This window comes from Lacerta agilis, chromosome 2 (assembly GCF_009819535.1).
Source record: "Lacerta agilis isolate rLacAgi1 chromosome 2, rLacAgi1.pri, whole genome shotgun sequence".
Lineage (NCBI taxonomy): Eukaryota > Metazoa > Chordata > Lepidosauria > Squamata > Lacertidae > Lacerta > Lacerta agilis.
In genome coordinates this window covers 14,262,344-14,284,833 of record NC_046313.1, presented here as the reverse complement: position 1 = coordinate 14,284,833, position 22,490 = coordinate 14,262,344, and the positions used below count along the sequence as shown (strand labels likewise).

General features: G+C 41.2%; 2 protein-coding genes across 2 annotated transcripts in view; one reads left to right on the top strand and one right to left on the bottom strand.

The window, feature by feature from the left end:
- DIP2B (disco interacting protein 2 homolog B) overlaps positions 1–22,490 on the bottom strand; it is a 155,076-nt gene that overhangs the window by 118,558 nt on the left and 14,028 nt on the right. The gene's annotated exons all lie outside the window — the stretch shown is intronic.
- LOC117040730 lies at positions 2,095–4,729 on the top strand. The gene is made up of 2 exons (XM_033138695.1): positions 2,095–2,512; positions 2,676–4,729. The coding sequence occupies exons 1-2, from the start codon at positions 2,275–2,277 to the stop codon at positions 3,215–3,217; spliced, it is 780 nt and encodes a 259-aa protein (XP_032994586.1). The 5' UTR covers positions 2,095–2,274; the 3' UTR covers positions 3,218–4,729.

The following is a 22,490-nucleotide window of genomic DNA, read 5'->3' as shown; positions in this document are numbered from 1 at the left end:
AATTTACTCCAAAGTAGATTTACTCCAACCCTCCAGAGAAGGATTTTGAGAGTCCAGAGAAGGGGTTAGAGAAGGGAGAAGGAGGAAAGCCAAGTGCAAACTGCACAAGTGGAAGTCCACTGCATTCATGCACTGCCTCTTGAATACAACCCAGAAATCATAAGTATATACAAACAACATTTTCAGATGCTCTGCGCTATGAGAAGAAGAGAAGAAGAAGAAGAAGAAGAAGAAGAAGAAGAAGAAGAAGAAGAGTTTGGATTTGATATCCCGCTTATCACTACCCGAAGGAGTCTCAAAGCGGCTAGCATTCTCCTTTCCCTTCCTCCCCCACAACAAGCACTCTGTGAGGCAAGTGGGGCTGAGGACTTCAAAGAAGTGTGACTAACCTAAGGTCACCCAAAAGCAGTCCAGCAACATCTTGAGGGCCAAAGGATCCTCACTTGTTGGAAAGCCACACCATATGAGACATCAGCCCAAGGTTTTCATTCTAGTTTTCCTTCAAAATACCTAAAGGCAGCATGAGGTAGGATTGTCCCATTTTATTTCCACAACTGGTGAAAATAGGTAGGTAGGCTGGCAGGTAGATCATTTTCCTTAGCAACAGAGAACCAGGCTTGAAGACTTCCTGATTCTTTACAACCCAAGTGAAGCCCTTGATTTAGCTTCCCTGTTTCACATTCATATCAGGCTGAAATTTGATACATACATCCAGGACACAATTCTATCTTTCAAGTTCAGATAACAGACCAACTCTCACCTGTTTTTAGAGCAACAAAAATATTGTAACGCTACATCTCTGCTGAAGAACCAGAATGGCATTTGGTGTGCTGCTTGGGACACAATTCTCTATTTCAAGTCTGAATCCCAGTTCTGAGTCCCATCCCATTTCCAGTAAATGAAATGAATCAAGGGGTGTCAAGTATTGAGATATAATGGTTCCATGAAAACGAGTGCATGAAAGGTTATTGCAAGTGTGTCTGAAAAAAGGATATTCAATTTGGTTATGAAACTAGCCAGGGACTTTATAATAAATAGGCTGTATCATCTGGAACAAGCCATTCAAATACATTGATAAGTATCTACCACATGTCCATGTCAAAACAGAACTGTATTGAGCTCTAACTGATAAGATTAGGATCAACCACTCATTAAACTCTATTAACATATTCAGAAAGCTGTGGAGGATTGGCTTTACCCTGACTTCATCATTAAATGCAACAGTCGTCTATTCCCCCCCCCCCCCAGCAGCAGTTGCAGTCCAAGTGAAAAGCTAGGTAGGAAACCAGTAGATGAAATTCACAAGTACTACCCTGATTTCCCTGAGTTTTAATTAATTCTGTAGGGGTTTAGACATACTAGCTAAGGGGGCCACAACAAAAGGTAGGAGAGCCAGGTAACCTCTGGACACTGAGTTCTCATGGACCCAAATTTGGAATTAAGTGCTGAAGAAACAGAATGCAGCAGAACCAGCACCGGATTACAATTGCCACCTGCACTCATTAATTTAAAGGTATTTTTTAAAATCCATTTACTGTATTAAGTTTTGTAAATAGCTGATGATATTGAAAGTACTGAAAATGAACGCGAACAGCCAAACAGGTGCAAAAATAAATCAGAGGTGGTTTTTTGTGCAAAAACAAAACAAAATGAAGCCCGGAACAGTTCCCGATGCCCTGAATTGTTCAAAATATTAATTAGCATGTTTTATATGCTGTGGAAATAGTTCCATTTTCCCTCAGCAGCCTAAATTGAACTGAAAAATTTACTTACATGAAGCTGGGGCAAATGGAATCATTGTAAATGAGTTGTATAAAAACAAAAACAAACCAAAGCTTTACTTGGCCACTGTTATTAAATAACTTATAATGTCTTAAAATATGCAGGTCAGAAGCATGCCACTTCCCTTACACTGTTTACATTTAAAGAAAAGCGCTGGAAACTATTAATATGCTAATCTTAGACAAGAGATCTACATGACATAGCACTGTTCACTAATCCACTCCAGAGTTTAGCTTTCACCGAGGTATGGGAATGGAAAATTTTCAGATGAGAGAAAAACAGAGAGAGAGAGAGAGAGAGAGAGAGAGAGAACAGCGCCAGAAAATTTTCCATTACAGAAAATTTTCCGCTCCACATCACTGCTAAACACACAGAGCAGTGTCTCATTTCTCATTAGGAGCTAGAGAGAGACTGGAAGCTTTTTGTATCAAAATCAGTTCAGTTTTTGAGAGGATACTTTGTGCTTTTGGACTGTATATTGAATTAATCACCATGCCTAACCAGAAAAAAACTGGTGTGTGGCACCACTATATAGAAATCATTGAAGGGAGGAAGAAAGTTGGTCAATGTAAATACTGTGGCCAGACATACGCGAATAATGCAACAAGGATGAAGAGGCATCTGACAATATGCAAGAATTGTCCGGAAAGAATACAATCCTCATACAAGAAGCTACTGCAGTTAAGTGCTGGAACAACATCTGGGAAAAGTCTACTTCAGGAATTAATTGTAAGTAAACCAACTAATATACTTAACAGCAATACAGACTAGTATGTCTAGCAAATTATTTCTTAAAACCAGAAAGTGCTTTACAGTAAAGTTGACAAGAGAGCTCTAGATTTTATTTTATTTTTTAAATCCTTCTCTCCCCTCCCTTCCCCTTTGTTCCAGGAAACTGGGTAACTCAAGTGAAACAGCGAATTTGCCAAACATGAAAACTGAAAGTGTTGAGCCGCCAGCTCTGGGGAAGGGAGAAACAGCAGGACCTTCTTTTTCAAGGTCAGTGACACAAGATATGCCATCTGTAGGTAGCCACTCAAGACAATCAGATTTTTTAGCAAACTTTGTGGACAAAATGTCAAAGGAAGATCAAGAAAGAGCAGATGAGACATTAGCTCGAGCTATATTTGCAAGTAGTACGTCTCTTTCCATAGTTGAAAATCAATACTGGAAGGATCTTTACAAGCTAATTCGCCCATCATATAAATTGCCATCACATTATCGCTTAGCACATCCTCTTTTAGACAGAGAGTACAACAGAGTTCAAACAATGGTAGCTCAAAGGATCAGCCGAGCAGAATCGCTGACACTCGTGCCAAAGAGATGGACTAATACACAAGGAAATTCTCTTCTCAGCATTATGTTTGCAACACCTGAAGCAATATTCCTCAAGCAATTGCTACCAAACCTTCTCATCATACTGGTGAATACATAGCCAACATACTGGGTGAAGAGATTGAAAGTGCAGGTCCACCCAGGGTACAAGCCCTTGTAACCGACAATACGAGTAACATGAGAGGCACAGGGGAAATATTAAAGTCAAAGTACCCACACTTAATAGTATTTGTCTGTTCTGCTCATGGGTTGAACCTTTTGGCGAAAGATATCTTAAGTGCTAGTACGGTGAAAACAATACTGGCAAACGGCAAAGCAATTGTGAAGGTATTCAACAATCACCCAATAGCTAATCAGGCACTGAAGAAAATACAGAAAGAGAAGCAGGGGGTGGAAAGTACCCTTTTATTGCTATCAGAAACTAGATGGAGCTCAGCTATCAAGTGTTTAGAGAGCCTGCTGCTTACAATGAACTGTTTGCAACACGCTTCAACAGAAGAAATGCTATCCCAGATTATTCCTCAGAACATTCGTAAACAGATTCTTGATGACGTGTTTTGGGTTAAAGTTCAAGATGCATACAATTTGCTACTACCAATTTCAGAGGCTACTGAGAAGCTTGAAGATGCACCAATCCTTTCATATATTCCAGAGATGTTCAGAAAGCTGAATGAAAATCTAATTCAGCATCTGCCTTCTTCACCTCTATCTAAAGAAGAGGCGGAAGTAATAAAGGAAGGATTCACGAAAGTATCTGAGATATGCTCCCATCCAGTTCATCTGGCAGCAAATCTACTGGACCCTCAGCACTGTGGACAACATTTATCAGAATCTGATATAGCCAGTGCTCTTGATATAATTATGGAACTAGCTAAGAACATCCCTAACATTAATGAAAGAGCTGTGATGGCAGACATTGCTGAATATCGTGCAAAAGAGAAACTTTGGAGCCAAGACATTGTTTGGCGGGCATCTGAGGCTGTTTCTCCCCTCACATGGTGGAAGGGATATTGTAACACCCGGCAATTGTCCAGGATTGCTGTAAGGATCTTCAGCATTCCACCAACAGCCACTTCCTGTGAACGGAAATGGAGAACTTTTGACGCAATCAAGACAAAGAAGAGGAACAGACTGACAAATGAACGCACTGCTAAGCTTGTTTCTGTTTCTCTCTTGCTGCAGCAGGAGAACCAGTTACAAGCACAACTAGTGAGCAGGTTGAAGTGTGATAAATTGCCTATAGACTCCTTGCAGATTAAATCATTATTCGGTGAAAGAGAACGTGGCTCAACAAGTTCTGAGTCAGATTCACCTCCATTTGGAGTGGAATTCACAAGAAGTGAGAGTGCCTCTACAGACAGTGAAACTGAAGGAGCCCCTCAATGAAAGTAGATCGAAGGACTTCAGTGACCTATCATGCACAGCTCTTAGTGGAACAGTTTTCTCTACATTCATGATTCCCTCCTTCAAATTTAAACAATGTAAGAGAAGTCAATACTTTTTAATTCTTGGTGTCTAAAAATATTTACAAGTACCCTAATCAAAATAATTTCCATGTAAAGCTTTGGATTTTTTAGATATATAAATAGTCTGTATAAAATATTTTTTCCTAAGTAAGTATTGGAAAATCATTTGAGTTGTTCATAAAACGTTCAGTTCTGAAAAGAGAAGTGTAATGTCTTCTCATTTCTGGAGTCCATGAGGTGCAGAAACAGCTTGTTCCTGATGGGCTCGCACTTTCCTGGAAAAGACATACCTGTAACTTTGGGGTGCCCCTAGATCCAACGTCATTTCTGGAGACTCAGGTAACCTCAATGGCAAAAGGTGTCTATTTCAAGCTACACCTGGTTACCTAGCTATGGCTTGCATTGGACAGAGATGACTTGACCACTGTACTCCACCCAGCTTTTACTGATGCGTTTTATGTTTTTACTGTAATATTGTGGTTCTTTTAGCCTGTATACTGTGATGTTTTATATGAAAGTGCAATTTATAAATATTTAAATAAAATAATCAGAACTCTAACACTGGTTGGCAGCTTGTTTCCAGAACCCAATTTAAGGTGCTCACATTCATGTTTAAAGCCCAGCAAGACTTAGGCCCCAAGTATCTGAAAGATGGCCTCCATCCCTACCTTTTTAAAATTAAGGTCAGCAGAAGCAGCTCTCTTCATAGTTCCACGACTCTCAGAAGTGCATGGAATGGTGGCTTGGGAGAGGGCTTCCTATGTGGCACCCTCTAAATTGATGGACTTCCTTTGGACAGAGGTGCATCTAGCATCTTCATTGTATAGTTTTCTTTGTAAGATCCACCTATTTACACTGGCCTTGGATTCTTAATGTATTTTTTTCTGTGGGTCCCACCACTTTTACTTAATTTAAGCTGCCATGTTCTGGCTAGAATGGTTTTATTTGTTTTTTATCATTTCAACTACTATATCTGTTTTTATAATTGTACATTATAAAGTCATCTTGAGACCTTATGGTTGAATAGCCTAAGCAGACAGGACTAAGACCCCAGACATACTCACAAGGCTTTCTGCACTGTATGCCTGCCTGAGAATCCCTGCATCTAGGCTGCCATCTGATCTCCCTAGCAAGTGAATGGTGTTGAGAAATAGGCTCTTTCTGACACCCAATAGGCAAGTTCTCTTTCTCTCTCCGCCATCCAGAGCGTACCCCCATTAGCTTAGAATGTTCCTTTTCCTCAGCGATTCCAACTCGTTTTGTAAAGTTTTGCTCATGTCCACCCACAAACCTCCTGATGCCAGCCTCTGACCTATTACTATAGCCTGTCACTGTCCTAGATGAGAGCTAGGAAGCAGCTGAACACTGCAGCCAGCTATCAGCCCAGTGAGATGCTCCTGCACCACTCACACGAACAAGAGGAAGGCGTCAGCAGGCTTGGAGAAGAACAAAGAATATATTTTGGGGGGGTCTAAGTGGTGCCCCAAAACAGCCCCACGGGAGGGTGGGGCATGAATGGAAAACGGTATGTGAAGGAATGGAATGAAACAACTGGAATCCCGAACATCAGCATGCTACACTGCAACGTCATCTTGCAGGTCTGCCTTGTGCTTTACAATCCTCATCATCACTCAGATGGGCGAACACCTATCTCCCGCTACAATATGTTTTTTTTTAAATAAAAATTTATTGGTTTTCACATTAAACAAATCACAAATACAACATAAAAACATAATAAAAACACATCAAATACAACAACAGACTAAATATAAAAATAAAAAAGAACTAGAAAAAATAATAAAGACTTATACATACCAAAACAGGAACACTCAAATACTTGTTGCTTAATGTTTAAATCTAGTTTAAATCTTAGCCTCCCGCTACAATATGACTCCTTTTTTTGTTGCAATCAATGTGTGTTGGGGAAAGTATAATGAATCACAAAAGTCATCCTACTCACAATGCTTTCAAAGGCCAAAAAGAGTCTAGCAAATCCCAAAAATCCAAGTGTGCCAAACAATGAAATGGACTGAGAACATAACACCTGCTGAATCCTTTCTGTGACCATTGTTCTCTCCCAGTAACTGTAAAAAGCCCACATTATAATTTGGGCTGGGAGAGAGAGAGAGAGAGAGAGAGAGAGAGAGAGAGAGAGAGAGAGAGAGAGATTCAGTTGCAACAGCTGAAAATTAAATTCCTATATTGCCCATTCCACCCCAGCCAAAGCTATGATCTCATGTTCCATGTACACATGTTGTTTCCACTACTGGCTATTAGTTATATGACGCTAATGCTCCCTCTCCCTAACAAGGCCAACAACTGGACTTCACCCCACTTGCATGTACAGAGCTGCATTACTGAAATAAATCAGCATCTGAAGAATGGTACCTTTTCCATCAGGATTCTACTGCTATTTGCCAGTATCTGAGGCTGTTTATCAATTTTTAAAGTTCATTGGCTTCAAGTAGATGAGAACTGCTTTGCTATTCCCCTCAGTAGAACTCTACCTTGTGTGCCTTATCTTAAATTTTAGATTAAGATTGTTGGAATAGGAATTTTTATACCTGTACAAAGGCCTATGCAGCAATGAATGGTTCTGTGACTTGGAGCTCCCAAGCACTCATTAACTGTATCACCATTTCAGAGTTAAACTAAGAACTTGCCACTCTCTTTGCTTTGTTTAATCCTAGCATATTTAGCACACAATGGCAATCTGGCCTATGAGAATATGCAGAGATATTACCCACAATAAAAGTTGCACTGAATAATGCATATGCAGCATTATCTCAATGAGCCATATGTGTTGACAACCATGCACTTCCAAAACCATATTCACAGCACCAGCATTAAGTATCAATATGGTTCTACAGTATATAGATGCTTCACTTGGAAAAATTATAACTATTACCAGCTCTGTTTTCATCCACACACTTGCTTCTATTGGTCTTTAAAGTGCAGGGCTGACAGCAGTAATTTCAAAATGAAAAAGTATTGCCAAGGAAGAAATCAGACCTGGAAGGCCTGCAATTTAGATGAAACTCCGGAAAAAGTGAATCCTAGTAACTAGGGCTGAGTATGGCACACTGTCATCATTCATTCTCACTGGCATTTCACATATGCTAAATCCAGGTTGTAAGTAAATCCGGCAGAAATCTCAGCGCTGGAAAAAATAATGGAACCCCTAACTACAAAAGGCACCACAGAACATGTCCTATACCCTAAGGTGAATAGAAAAACTTGGAATATAAGATTGAAATTTACAGCATCGACACAATTAAAAGAAAACATATATAAGATGATCTACAGATGGTATATCACCCCAACCAAACTGTATAAAATGTATAAATTGGGGGATAAAAAATGCTGGAAATGTGGGTTGAAGGAGGGAAACTTCATCCACATGTGGTGGAGCTGTATTAAAGTGAAGCAATATTGGGAAGATATATATAACGAACTAAAAAAGATTTATAGGTACTCATTTAAGAAACTGCCCGAAGCCTTCTTGTTAGGCATGGTAGGAGAGGATGTGGAAAAAAAGGATGTGACACTATTTCTGTACGCAACCACAGGTGCTAGAACCTTATTAGCACAAGTTTGGAAACAACAACAGATTCCAACTGTAGAAGAATGGAGACAAAAAATGATGGGCTATATGGAAATAGCAAAATTGACAGCAAGAATTCGGCAAACAGGAAGCGAAACATTTGAAAAAGAATGGGGAAAATTTTTGTTATATCTAAACAGGATGTGTGGAATTTGAAATGGTAATATAATCTCATTGCTTAATCTAGAACACTTTATTGGAAGTTGGAAATGTATAATGTTATAAAGAGGAAAATATGAAGATTACAGAGTATGAAAATAATTTAGAACATAAGATAAAAACAATAAAGAAGCCTAAAACCGCAAGAATCAATTAAAAGGAACAATAAAACAGAGGAAGAAGGGGGGAAGCCAGAGGGGAAAGAAAGGGGAGGGGGCATGGGGGGGTTAATGCTGGTGGGTTTGTATTGTAAGAAGAGTGGAGCTTATAAGATGTAAGATGGAATATAAATATGAATTGTGATATAAATATATGGGATGTAATGTAATTCAACGGATAATAATGTAAATATAATCTATAAGTTCTATGTATGTGTGTTAAAGTTAAAATTAATAAAAATTATGAATCAAAAAAGATAAGAAAAACTGATTGATTTTATTGGATAACAAGTGCCCCTCAAACTCTCAGTTTAACGCAATCTACAACACAACCTACAAATACATACACAAAATCAGGAGTCAGAACTAAATCTGAGGGACACAGAATCCTGAGTAGTAGGTAAGAATGTAAATAAAAGGACTGGGGGCTTCGACAAAGAACACAGTACTGCTTCTATGCATAAAATGCCCCAATATAACTTTGAGGAGGGAGGTGTATAAGGGGCTTCTTCACACACACACAAAGTACCCACATGTCCAAGGATAAGTGACTCAAATTTGCTGTTGAGTTTGTTGTTTTCATGAAGTCCAGTATTGTTTCTCCTTCCACTAAGTCCACAGGGCTTTTTAAATTATTATTTACAACAGTGTTTCTCAAACAGTGGGCCTTGGGCCACTTTCAGGGAGGTTTCAGTATCACAGCCTGCCCAGTGCCTCCTCGTTGGCCTGCTTTGACTCCTAGCTGCACCACCATTATGTGACAGTAATTTTCAGTCATTTCAAGGGGGCCCTGGGGGTAGGAAGTTTGAGGATTTAAAATACCAATAGCCCACCTTTCCACAGAGCACCACACCACACAAGGTACACTAAGGCACATTGTAAATTCAAAACTGAGAGCAGTCCAAGTATCTGAAGAAGTGTGCATGTACACGAAAGCTCATACCAAGAACAAACTTAGTTGGTCTCTAAGGTGCTACTGGAAGGATTTTTTTGATTATATATTTTGTTTTGAGCAGTCCAAGAGACACTTTTACTCTTGTGCTCCAGGGGTTCTCCTGACTCTCCACAGCAGACCTGGAGGAGGCGCAGGGCACAGGCGGGGAAGCCCTGTTGCACTTGTGGGAGCTCTTGCACAGGATTACACTAGCATGAACCTGGGCCCAAAAAAATTCCCCTGGATCAGGAATGGGGAACCTATGGCTCTCCAGATATGCGTGACTCCAACTCCCATAATTCCTGGCTATTGGCCAATGCTGCCTGAGGTCCAACAATATCTGAAGGGTCATAGATTTACCACCTTTTCTGGACATAGAAATAACAGCATACAACATCAATTGAAAATATAAGACTTCCCCTCAACATCCCTACTAAATTTTAATAATATTTACCCACTTATCTCCTCCTACAGAGTTGTTAGGCTAACTTTGAAAATCTAACCTGATCGCTCAAGAATCAGTTATTATTCCTCATTTGCAAATGATGCTTTGATCTCTGTATCTAGAAGGAAAATGTTTAGTTTAGAACTGTGACTGGATTGTGAGTGCCATCTGGTTTGCTTTTTGAAAAATTTCCTTTGCTCAGGCTTCAATGTGATAACTGCAAGCTTGAACATGTCCCAAACTGGCACATCCGATACTTGTCTGTCTGCTTTACGATTGCTCATGACAAAGCAGCTTGTTTAGCTTACCTGAAACTTTATTTTGTTAAAATATTGGTTAGCAAAATTGTGCAATAGGCCCGAGGCATTCAGCTGCAGAACATACCAGTTTGCATTTAAACCCAGCTGTGTGTTGAAGTAAGCTTTACTCTGTTGACTGGCAAGAGTCTCCCACTCCATTCTTCTAAATGTACGTTACATTCTACATTACATCCAACAAGATTTTAAAGGTTCAGCTGAAAAGCCCTTTGAGGAAAGGGGCTAGTCAAAACTTAGTTTGAATAAAATAAACCACAAGCACTGGCTTGCATGTAAAACTAAGCCAGAATTCTGGCTTGTTTCCTCCCCGGAGTGCTGAAGAAGCAGCAGGGGAAGAACAAAGTGCATGTTCATCTTAAACCATTCTCGTAAGTCAGTATTTGAAATCCATATACCCAATGGCATAGTGTGGGTTGCTGGCGCGTGGGGCCATGTAGAAGTGGGTAGGGTGGGAGGGAGGGAGGGCAATGGACAGAGTTTGCACGCACATACAACTACCTAAAGGTGTCCACGTCACCCAGGAAATCACAGTCACAGAGATAAGAAGAGTTCTGTTGTCTGGAAAGGTCCCTTCCTGGTTTGCATGAAAAAGTTGTTTCTAGTGGAGCCCAGTGACGGAATCGCACAACTGTATTGAGGCAGCACTGGGTGTTGATATTTTGTGCCCCTAACAATTCTGGGCCTGGGGCAACCGCTCCAATGGCCCCCCTCAAGCTTCAGCATTGTATATACAGTGGTACCTCGCAAGACGAATGCCTCGCTAGACGAAAAACTCGCTAGAGGAAAGGCATTCGCTAACGAAAGGGTGACTTGCAAGACAAATTTCCCTATGGGCGCGACTAGCAAGACGAAAAATTTTCGCGGTTTTTCCCCCCCGTCAAACCGCGCTTCCCCCATCCGTGCTTCGCAAGATGAAATTTTCGCTAGACGACAGCACTCGCAGAACGAATTAATTTCGTCTTGCGAGGCACCACTGTGCAGGTGAAACTCAAAAAATTAGAATATCATGGAAAAGTCCATTTATGTAAGCAATTGTTTTTATTAGCTACTGGAGTTTAATATATAAGATAGACTTATGACATGCAAAGCGAGATATGTCAAGCTTTTGCTTGTTATAATTGTGATGATTATGGCGTATAGCTGATGAAAACCCCAAAGTTGAAATTGTTAATTTGGGGTTCTCATCAGGTGTACGCCATAATCATCACAATTATAACAAATAAAGGCTTGACATATCTCGCTTTGCATGTCATGGGTCTATCTCATATATTAGTTTCACCTTTTAAGTTGAATTACTGAAAGAAATGAACCTTTCCACGATATTCTAATTTTTTGAGTTTCACCTGTATCTACCACTTGGGGCTCAGCCATTTTTAAAGTTTTCAACCTCTTAATGTCTGCGGATCTCTTATCAAAATATATTTACATGACATTTTTAAATGGGGTAATATTGTACAATTTCCAGTTCTCATGAAAATCACATAATTTCAATGTATCAGGTTTGCCGGGTCGTATTCCCTCTGAGAACTCAAGATTCCGAACAGGACTGGGAGGCACTGGATGATGAGGACTCTGGAGGGAAGGAGAGGGGATGAGACTATGCAGAACAGCCATTCTGATGAAGCCTCCACCTCTGCCCCTAGATCTGACAAGGCAGAAGACCCAAGAGCTGCCCCTGCCCAGCCTGTAGAGAACAAATAGGCAACAGGCGTCTTTTACTGTGACAGAGCAGAAGAGGTCTGAGGAGGCGGCGCACCCAGCTATCCCTCTCACAAGGAGAGGCCATGTATCATGAGAAGAGAGGAGACTCGTTCCCCTTGGAGAAGTGCCCACCTCTAGACCAGGAGTGATCATAGGAAAAGGATAGCTGAGTCTTCTCTGCCCCTGCGGGGAACTAGGGAAACATGTTGGAACAATGTTGCAGCTCTCACATAGTCTTGGCACTCTTGAACCTTGGCCTTTGCTCTCAGGTTGGATTTATTGCTGCTACTCCACTGCCTTTGAACAGCACACGGATGAGAATCTGCTCTTTCCTAACCAATGAGCATTGGTCATTAAAGCTGCTATAATAAAAATTTACTTCTTTACTCCTATGCAAACACCTCCATTGTCTGGCTTTGGACAGGATCCAAGACACACTGCCCATCAAGTATTGCTTCATAGCCAACGTGTTCGGAAAAATTATAATACAGTGGTACCTCTAGTTACGAACTTAATTCATTCCGGAGGTCCATTCTTAACCTGAAACTGTTCTTAACCTGAGGTACCACTTTAGCTAATGGGGCCTCCCACTGCTGCCGCCCACAATTTCTGTTCTCATCCTGAGGTAAAGTTCTTAACCCGAGGTACTACTTCTGGGTTAGCGAAGTCTGTAACCTGAGGTACCACTGTACAGTATAGTAATTTGCATGGAAACAGCGTACACAAACAATGGAAGCCCTCCTTTCAGCTAGCTTCCAAAATGACCCTGAGGGCTAGATCAAAGAGAAAATACAGTGGTACCCCGTGTTACGTAGGGTCGCGCCACGTAACTCAGGCGTACGTAACATGAATGAACAAAAAAAAAAAGAAAAAAGAAAAATCTCAGAAGTTCGCGGGTTTTTGCACTTCTGTGCATGCACGAAGTGCACAGAACGCTTCTGTGCACCCGCGCATCACACGCGCTCCCATTGTAAAAAAAGTTTCAATGCACCCAAGTTTTTATTTTTTCAGACTGTTGGGGCCCAAAAATTGAATTCTTCGATCCTTATCCTATGTTCTGGAAGTCCTTTGTCTACACATTGTAGCCTCCATATATGCTTCTACTTCCTATTTTTGCATATGCTTTTGACTGCAACTTAAATCTTTTTTGACTCACCCTTCCTTCATCTGCATGCTTCCAGCTTCTTGTTTGTATACCAGGTACGTGCTAATTGAGCTGTTATGTTTGTTTAGCTACTGGTAATTCCCCCCCAAATAAGTAGTCAATGCTAATACTTTAGTAGACCTCATTTTCCCCCAAGAAATGTGTATATTTTGCTGAGATATTCCCTATTGCAGCAATGAATGTGTATATTTTGATTCTGTGTGTTGAGTAAACATTATCTCTGTGGCTTGGGAAAGACCTGCTGGGTAAGATCTGCCAAGACTCACTGGTATTGCCATGGTTCAAAGATCCTAATAGACAAGATGCTTAGAACGTGCATAAGGGAAACACAGCTCTACCAAGGAGGCCTGTTAACAGTACTGTTTAAGAGTAGTGACTGGTGAATCAAGAGTTATCCATTAATGCCAACCCTATTACTTCTTCCAGAGGGGTGGCAGTGTTAGTAACAGCAAAAATAGAGTCTTCTGGCTCCTTAAAAACTAACCAATTTATTATGGCATAATGTGTGTGGACTGTAGCCCTTTTTATTAGAGGCATGAAATGCCATCCTGAATTACAGTACATACTGTAGATACAAGGGGGGAGGGTACAAATGCAAACATTGAGGTCAGAGAGAAATGCAATGCAAAAAAATTGTTATTAAACACTGATCATTCACAAAACACTTCGCACAGAAATTTTGGCATTGGTAAGCCATGGCAGTAAGCCTATTGCTGTTATCACATGGTAATATGTGCAGGGGGCGGGGGGGGGGAGATGCACACTATGCCAATATAAGGTGTTGGAACCAAAGGTTCTCATGCTGGGTGGCTAAACAAAGCATGAAAGTCAACCAGGTCCAAGCAATCCTAACCAAACAAGTAGGAAAAACAGGAGAAAGGTGAACTGAATTTCACCAGCACACTTCTCTCTGAAACACAGAAAAACCAGAGGACAAGATAAATTTTCCCTTCAGTTGGTTACTGCTTTTGCCCTCATTGCTGTCCTGCCAGACAAAATGCCCTGAAGAAGTAACATGCTGAACAGAACACGTTAGTTTGATAAATTTAAACGCAGCAGCAGAGACCTTGGAGAATCTAATCTTTGGTGACATGCAAAAGTGGGTAATTCTTTCCATGTGGTTGCCTTTTTTAAAAAAAGGATACATCAAGGAAGCAGCTTGGGCTACGTTGGTTTCTCACTGTAGAAATATTTTTCTCTGACTTGCAAAAGGTTGACCAGGGAACAACTGTCTGCTTCCTTTCATTCTAGGCACAGATGAAGCTGGACTCTGAACTTACAGTCTCACCCTAACAGAAATTATCAGCAACTTGTGATGGCAGTCAGTGGGGACAGCAAGCCATTCTCATTTATGTATTTAACAAGAACAAATATTGTATGAAAGCTTCCCAAACTCAATTCAAATGTTCACTATTTTATCAGTAGGTGAGGAGCAAAGACACACTATTTCAGTGGGAGGAGGCAAAACAAAGAAAGGCCTCTTAAAACAGTCCATAAATGTGAACAAATGCCAAAATCTCTAGGGCTTTAGATTCAGCAAGCCCCCTGCTATCAGCGAAGTGCCTAAAACACAACCTGCAGTCCTCCAGGTTGCGAGTTGTAGTCCAGTAACATCTGGAGGGCTGCAGGTTGTACACCCCTGGCCTAAAAGGAAGAGTTTTCGGAAACTAGCCACATTCACCTACATTATGATATCATTATGTGTGCCCCTGCTTCACTTGGTATTTTCAGCAACAAGCCAAGGTCGACTGTAAAGCACGGTGGATAAAACAATAAAAAAACCTAAATATAATTTAATGTCCTTTAAAAATAACACTTGTTTAAAATGTCATCTGAATGTAATGCATTATAAGCTAATCCTCTCCCTTCCATGTCACATTGCATGCTGCTTAAGTGGGTGCCCTAACCCTTGGCAGCAGCTTGGTAGGAGGAGGGGAGAAGGAGACAGGCTGTACAAGCAGAACTTCACATGCAGTTTTTTTTTTAATTCCTGCCTTAATCTCTTACAACTAAATCCATGACGTAATATCAAGCACAATGAGATAAAGCCTGCTTTGCAATGCAAAATGAATTCACTCAAGTTTAAAAATCAGAATCCTGATGTGAAGAATTAGACATATGATCATAGATCAATTACCAGATTTATTATTGTGCAAAGTATTTATGACTACCAAGCAAACAGCATGGAGAAATATCATTCTGCCAGGAAACAACCCTCCTTCGCTTCTGGAATGTTCTGGGCTCTTAAGTACAGTATTTCAAGTGAGTGATCTTGCTTAGTATCCTTGCATGTGCCCTAGTGCTGATGAAACAGAAATTCTTAATTCCATAACTGCTTTCCTAAGCAGATATAAATTCTGTTGATCAAATGGCGTGTGCACTGTGTGACCAGAGGCTTTAGATTATGCTCTTGGGCAGTACAAAAGCTCTATTTAGTTGCTAGCAGATATGTTTCATTAATGCAACCAAACTGTATGCAAGTTTATTTGTGACATAGATGAGATAGGAAGCTGGAAGTGTGATTTACATCACTCTACCCTGCAATAACCTAAAAGTAATCATCCAGTTCACAGATTTTAATCAAACTCAAGTGAGTGTAACTGTGCAAAGAAGTGAGTGTCTATGTCTGCATTACGGTAATATGTAAAATCACTTCACTAGCCTGGAAGAATAAAAAAAATTCACCAACCCACAACATGTCTTTGCAGCCCACTCACCTGTATTTCCCTGTACTTCAGTGAGGCTTGAACACTGGGGCCTCAAAACTACCTACTTGGTATCAACTGTTCGCCCTATCAAACTGCTACCAGCCTGAGCAACTGCTCCCAATAACGTCAGAAACTTTCTAGCTCTTAGAGGAAGAAGTCAGGATTCAGGAAGCAGGTCCCCCTGCACAGTAACCTGAGTTCCCAATGACTCTTCCAACGAGACTTCAGAGATCCACCTCCAAGACATAGGGTTGCCATATTTCAAAACGTAAAAACCAGGGCATATACAGAAACCAGAGAACAATAGATAGTTCAGATTGATTTGGTCTAAAGTACGATATCTTGTAACTCTCTTCTGAATCTTACTGGAGAATAAACTGCTGCACTCAGTGCTACAACATTCCTCGTTTCTTGAGGAATTCTGTTCTATTTCTTACCACCATTAAGTAACATCTCTAATGGGGCGAACTACATAAATGTGTGTAATGAAGCCCAGATATTTTCTCCACCTTCTTAGAATCATAGTGTTGGAAGAGACCACAAGAGCCATCCAGTCCAACCCCCTGCCAAGCAGGAAACACCATCAAAGCATTCCTGACAGATGGGTGTCAAGCCTCTGCTTAAAGACCTCCAAAGAAGGAGACTCCACCACACTCCTTGGCAGCAAATTCCACTGTCGAACAGCTCTTACTGTCAGGAAGTTCTTCCTAATGTTTAGGTGAAATCTTCTTTCTTGTAGTTTGAATCCATTGCTCCGTGTCTGCTTCTCTGGAGCAGCAGAAAACAACCTTTCTCCCTCCTCTATATGCTGTTCTTAATGAACAGCAGCCCCTGAAGACTACAGTGTTTAGTATAGGAGGGAAAGCACAGCCTTTGCACAAGAAACTTTAGTTAGTTTGTTTAAAATGCCTTTGAATCTTTTCCCCCACTCCCAGAGTTGCATATGTGTAAACACATAGCTAAAAACCTACAGAGAGGAGTAGCTGAGGGAATTTTGAGTGGGGAAATAGCCAGCAGGAAAATTATGCATCCCACTTCTGCTCAGGTTTAGCCTTGTAAAACTATTTTTCATTTTAAATACTTTCAGTATTTTGCAACCAGCATTTGTATATAATGTGTAGCTTGACCATATGAAAGCAAGGCCAAAAACAAAACATGCACAATTTCTGTGCAAGCAGTCAGTGACGCTGCTTGAAGTGCTAATGTCTTCTATGCCACAAGCTTCATGCTGAGATCTGAAGGCAAAAAGGAAATTTATTCTTTGGGCTGCTTTAAAATGGATCCATCTCTAAGGAAACACTGAAAAGAGTTGCCTTTGCTGCAAGCTGAATGCAGACCAAAAGGAGACTGCAGAAAGAACCTTCCCAGGGACATCTACCACACATATATAATTTGGCTGCACTGCCTAGAATTTAATCAAAGGACTCTGGGCTGCAGCAGAAGTATCAGCATTGCCAAGTATCAGCTGACTGAGGAAGACTACACTGCAAAGGGACTGTGCTGCACGTGCAGCTAAAGCCTCTGCAGTTTTTTTCATGCCAGCAGACTGCGCCATCGCAAGTCACCCACAAAGTCCAGCATAACACTGCCAGGAAAAAAGTACAGTGCACCGCAGGGTGAAGACCTGGGCAAGTAATGGCTTCTTATCCTGCAATTCACAATGAAAATGCCAAGTTTTTACAAACACACACAGAGCAAGCAGAAATTCCCATTTACACGATTATGTTTTTATTAGTAAATATTCCATAATGTCCTGGAAATGGGGGAAAGTGAGATGGTAGAAAACAGACACATCCAACATCAAGGCTAGATCCAGAAGCTGAAGTTAGTGCAGAATGCTGCGGCACAGTTGCTGACCAGAGTGAGACCCTGTCAGCATGTAACATCTCTGCTCAGAGACCTGCACCTAGTAAGGTGCTACTAGTATTAGTATAAAGCCCATAACAGCTTGGGACCAGTTTACTTGCAAAACTGCTTTACCCCAAACATGCCCACTCGGCCACTTCGATCAGAACAGGCACTGTTTCAGGTACACATAATATTCATCCTCCATTTGTAAGAAATCATTCTTTTAGTATGGCAGCATCCACATTCCCTGCTTATTGACACCAGGATGCCTTCAGTGTACTCTTTTCGATGCCTGCTAAAAGTATTTTTGTTCAGGCAAGCCTATCCAGTCATGCAGAAGCTGTCAAGTGTTTTATTTGGCTTTTAGATTATTATCATAGAATCATGGAGTTGGAAGGGGCAACAAGGGTCATCTAGTCCAACCCCCTGCAAAGCAGGGTTCTTTTGCCCAACATGGGGTTTGATATCATTGATTTTTAATTATTCTAAATATTTGTTTCAACTGTTTTTCACTCATCATTTTATTGTTGTTGTCTTTCCATAAACTGCTTTGAGGTTTTATTATAATCAAGCAGTATAATCAAGTAGTAAGGAATGAGACAGGCTTTTAGGTTATGATATGCTTTTAATTATGTTATGTTTTAATAGATTATGTTTTAATAAGGATGAGAGTGTTGGAGATATGTGCAAATGTGTATGGTAAATCCGGTCTTTGGGTGTTTGATTTTCGTTGTTGTGTATACTGTGTATATACGGACAATGACAATAAATAAATCTAAATCTAAATCTAAATATAAATGTTATGAAATGAATATAACGGTAATGGTGCAGAGATAACAAAATGAGTGCAAATCAGATTTGGAAGGAAAACCAAGAGACAACAACCATTATGTAAGGTTGTTATCAATGCAGAAGTGCTCCAAATCAACTTTAAATCCTGTTCTGACATTGGCTCATTCTAGCCGGGTTCAAGACTATAGGTAGAATAGTTCTGAGAGAGTCAATTAAACATTTTGATACCTTGCTCCTAAATATAGGAATTCACTTGGGCCTCTTCCCATTCTCCCTCATAGTATTTTCAACCTTTTTCCATTGCACCATGGGAGATAAGAAACACACAGAGAGATTAATGGGTAACGCATAACGCATCAGCAGAAAGCCAGGTTCCATGCATGCAACACTTTCCATGCTTTCTCCTGAGTTGCCAGAAGGGTACTAAATGATCAAAGGAATGCAAAGTTAGATTCCTTCAGTTAACTTCTATTTATTCATAATCAGCACTGTCCAGAGCTCATTTACATACATTTCCCAGGGCTTACACAATGCAATATAAAGCCCACAAAGCTTCCCAAATCACAGCAGCATAACCCCACCCTTCAACAAAATAAACCCAAAACAGCATACAAAATGTACACTTCCCTAAACATTTACAATACCCACATTTAGGCCAATGAAGTGTCAAGTCCTGGTTTCTGAGGAACAGGCACTGGTGGTGCAGAGTGTATAAAAAACAACCAAAGGAGTGAACCACAATAACCTGAGCTAAACCAGAAGCTCCTTCTGGGGAATGGAAAAACAGATCTGAGTCAGGTAACCTCCCGCCACCCATCTAAGCGCACCCTCTGCCACAGCAGGGAGGTATGGCAGGACCCTCCACCACCCCAGGGATGCCCACCAAGGCCCCCCGCCACCGCAGATATATATCGTGATATACTGAGATACTGTGAAATTTATCTGGTGATATATTGTGACATTGAAAACCAGGTATCGCCGAGCCCTGCCTGTGTGCTCAAGCCGGAGGGACATGGGGCTTGTTTCTCCCTTGGCACTGGTAGCAGAGGGACTCAGGAGGCAGCGGTTTCACCAGCAATATACAGTGGTGAAGCTGTCATCGCGGTCTGCCCCTAATACCAGTCCTGGGTGATATATGGCTATACAGTGGTACCTTGATATTCAAATGGCTTGGCTCAAATTGGCTTCCGAACGCCGCAAACCCGGAAGTGAGGGTTCCAGTTTGCAAACGTTTTTTGGAAGCTGAATGTCTGATGTGGCTTACGATTGAGTGCAGGAAGCTCCTGCAGCCAATCAGAAGCTGTGCCTTGGTTTTTGAATGGTTTCAGGAGTTGAACGGATTAAGATCAAGAACCAATGTACCACTGTATCGCCCAGGCCTACTTCACAGATAGTTCCCAACTCGTGTCTTCTCTATGTCAGTGTCAAGCCATATCAAGAAATATACACTACTGGCATGAAAATCTTCCATACATCCAGGGGAACACTGTGGCAAATACCTGTCCTGCACTCTTAGGCTGCCTTATATGGAAGCTATTCCACAAAGGGCTGTGGCAGATGATGTAACATACATAGTTGCCCAGACTTAACAAACAGCTGTGTCGCTGTGCACAAGAAACTCCTGTGTCTAGTCCTACATCCTTACCAATATGTAACACCTCCAGAGACCAGCAGGCTCTGAACTGCTTGGCTTAGCTTTTAAATTTACCATTCCTTAACTAATCGCCTTTCATCACCATTCTCCTGCCAACAGTCCCACAACAGGGTTTTTTGCTCAAAAACTAAATAGAATACTGCAAACATATGCATCACCTCTACCCCCACAAGGTTTGAACTCCTAAGAAATCTGACTAAAAGGATATTGCAGAGATCCTAAGTCTTGTATGAAAAGAATGCAAACCCGACACTATCTCACACAGACTCCCATTTTACTTAATTGTTTGTCAAGCCCCCTTTACAAATCAGATTGACCCCTACACTCTTGCAGGATATGGAAATCTCAGCCAAGTTCATCATCTTTCCCCAGACAAGATTAAATCTCTCCACTGCCTGTTCTGTTCCTAAACCTTCAGTGAAACTTGCGTTAGTGAGGCAGCAGCAATTTCTCTTCCTTACGCAACCACTGACTTTCCTTACTCCTGTCTATATCCAATCAGGAATCAAGTTGCTTGTTTTGGATTCTCAGCCAAAAAAAAGTCAAGATTTAATAACTGAAAAGCCTTTCAAATACCAAATCAAAGAGCCTTAAAATATAGGCTATATTTCATCAGCTACTGCCTTCTCCCAACAGGCAAGCAACAAAAAAAGCTTAAGCCAGAACTAATTTGTTACTTTTTATTTTGCTATAAATATGAAAAAAGAACATAAACTTAACTTGCTTTGCATGTTCTCCAACTAAGTTATCACCACAGCCCCAGTACTGTCTGAAGACTGAAATCTTATACATGTATCTAACTAGGATTCAACATACAGCCATTTGGCTGCACTATAAAAACTTCTGAATCAGTTTGGAAATATTCTGTTTTGCAAAACAAACACATCAGGGATGCATTTTAAAAGCAAGATGTAACAAACTATGGGTTGTATGTAGTACTAGTCCTTCCCCGAGCAGACCTGTTCTTTTCAATGTATCTACTCTGGGTATAATTTAGCTGGATACAACATGAAATCAGAAGTCTATCAAAAAAAAAATCCTCACTGTTTTAATTCAAGGTTTCTAGGTGTATAGCCAAGAAACACAATGGAATAATTTGCTTCTGACTCATTCATCCCAAGTTTTCCAAAGGCTGCTCTCATTTTGTACTGAATTAGTTCCAGGAACAACAAACATGATTTTAAAGCAGACACTCCCTCTCCTACTTTACCAATATGTTCCTGATATCAGCCACACCTGCATGGTTTCCGCTATGCAGCTTATGTCTAACTTAATCATAGTCAAATCAGTTTCCTACTTGGTGGGCCACCTTGAACAACACTATGGTTTATAACATGGGTCTGCAAACTAAGGCCTAGGGGCCGGATCCGGGCAATTGCCTTCCGGATCCGGCCCGCGGATGGTCCGGGAATCGCCACATGAATCAGCGTGGGGATTCTGATCATTCAGGCTGCACCATTCCCCCCCCCCACACACACACACCGCGGTGGCGCCTCCTCCCTCCCTCCCTCCTCCTGGCTTCTCCCCACCCTACCGAGAGGAGGAAGCGGTTTGGGCTTTGTTGAGCTGTGGTTGGCTGAGCGCCATTTTAAGCAGCCCTTCTCCGGAGCAAGCCCTTTCACGTTGCTCATCATCCCCCCCCCCAGCCCCTGCCGCTTGCAAGGCACAGGTAAGTAGCCATCGGGGCTCGTCCAGTGGTGTGGAGAAGGAAGGGGAGATCGGGGGGGGGAGGTTTTTTTTCTTCAAAATATAGTCCGTCCCCCCACAAGGTCTGAGGGACAGTGGACCGGCCCCCTGCGGAAAACGTTTGCTGGCCCCTTGTTTATAACATGACAGCAAACGTCTGCCACCAGGCAGACAATGATAAATAGTATGCCCCAATCTTATTGTGGCATCAAATAAGAGAATCAGAAGCAAGCGGAAATGTATTCTGAGACATCGCCAAAATATGTGCCTCCTGCCTTAGAACACTGTGTGGCACCATTCCCCATTAATGTATTCTGTGGCCTGGGAAGTGACTCTCACATTCCACAATAGCAACAGCAAAAGAGCAATCCACAGACACACTACAGGGTAATCAATGTTCAAACCATTCATTCCCTACACTTTCTAAGGTGGCTCATAATGACCTAAAAATACTAAGCCAGCACTACAAATGCATTACATACTGTGAATGTACAGCAGTGGAGTGCAAAACACTCAGAGTTTATGTTCTTAGCTCAGTCACTGAGACTGAACATAAAAAGATTCTTAAATTAGTATCTGACCTTGTATTTTACCTTCTGTTGAAGTAAGCCAATAATATTCTATTTTCTGAGTTGTTTGAAACATTATGCTGATGGGCTAGATGGAGTCACGTTTCCTGTTTCCACTGCGATGACAACTTATTGTTTCAATCATCATTCTTGAAAATGTGTACTCA